Source organism: Phaethon lepturus, unplaced genomic scaffold (genome assembly GCF_000687285.1).
Source record: "Phaethon lepturus isolate BGI_N335 unplaced genomic scaffold, ASM68728v1 scaffold37547, whole genome shotgun sequence".
NCBI classification, from domain to species: Eukaryota; Metazoa; Chordata; class Aves; order Phaethontiformes; family Phaethontidae; genus Phaethon; species Phaethon lepturus.
In genome coordinates, this window is record NW_010551775.1 from 331 (window position 1) to 552 (window position 222).

The 222-nt window shown below is 68.0% G+C and overlaps 1 protein-coding gene across 1 annotated transcript in view; it reads left to right on the top strand.

Moving 5' to 3' along the window:
• Nucleotides 1-218, top strand: part of LOC104623831 (hyaluronan synthase 3-like) — a gene marked incomplete at both ends in the record, with an annotated part of 544 nt that extends 326 nt beyond the window's left edge. Inside the window, 2 exon segments of the mRNA XM_010291026.1 lie at nucleotides 1-3; nucleotides 5-218. The exon segment at nucleotides 1-3 is cut by the window's left edge and continues 326 nt beyond it. Of these exon segments, the coding sequence (XP_010289328.1) occupies nucleotides 1-3; nucleotides 5-218 (217 nt within the window).
• Between the last annotated feature and the right edge of the window lie 4 nt (nucleotides 219-222).

A 222-nucleotide genomic window follows, 5' to 3' on the forward strand; every position in this document is an offset into this window, starting at 1 on the left:
GCTCCGAGCACTCGGGCAGCTACGTCTGGAGGAGCAACTTCCACGCGTGGGGCGAGGGGGAGACGGAGGCCGGGCTGCGGGAAGGGCTGGCCCGCGTCCAGGCACTGGTGCGCGGCACCACTTACTCCTGCATCCTCCAGAAGTGGGGCGGGAAGCGGGAGGTGATGTACACGGCCTTCCGGGCGCTCGGAGACTCCGTGGACTACATCCAGGTGGATGCAT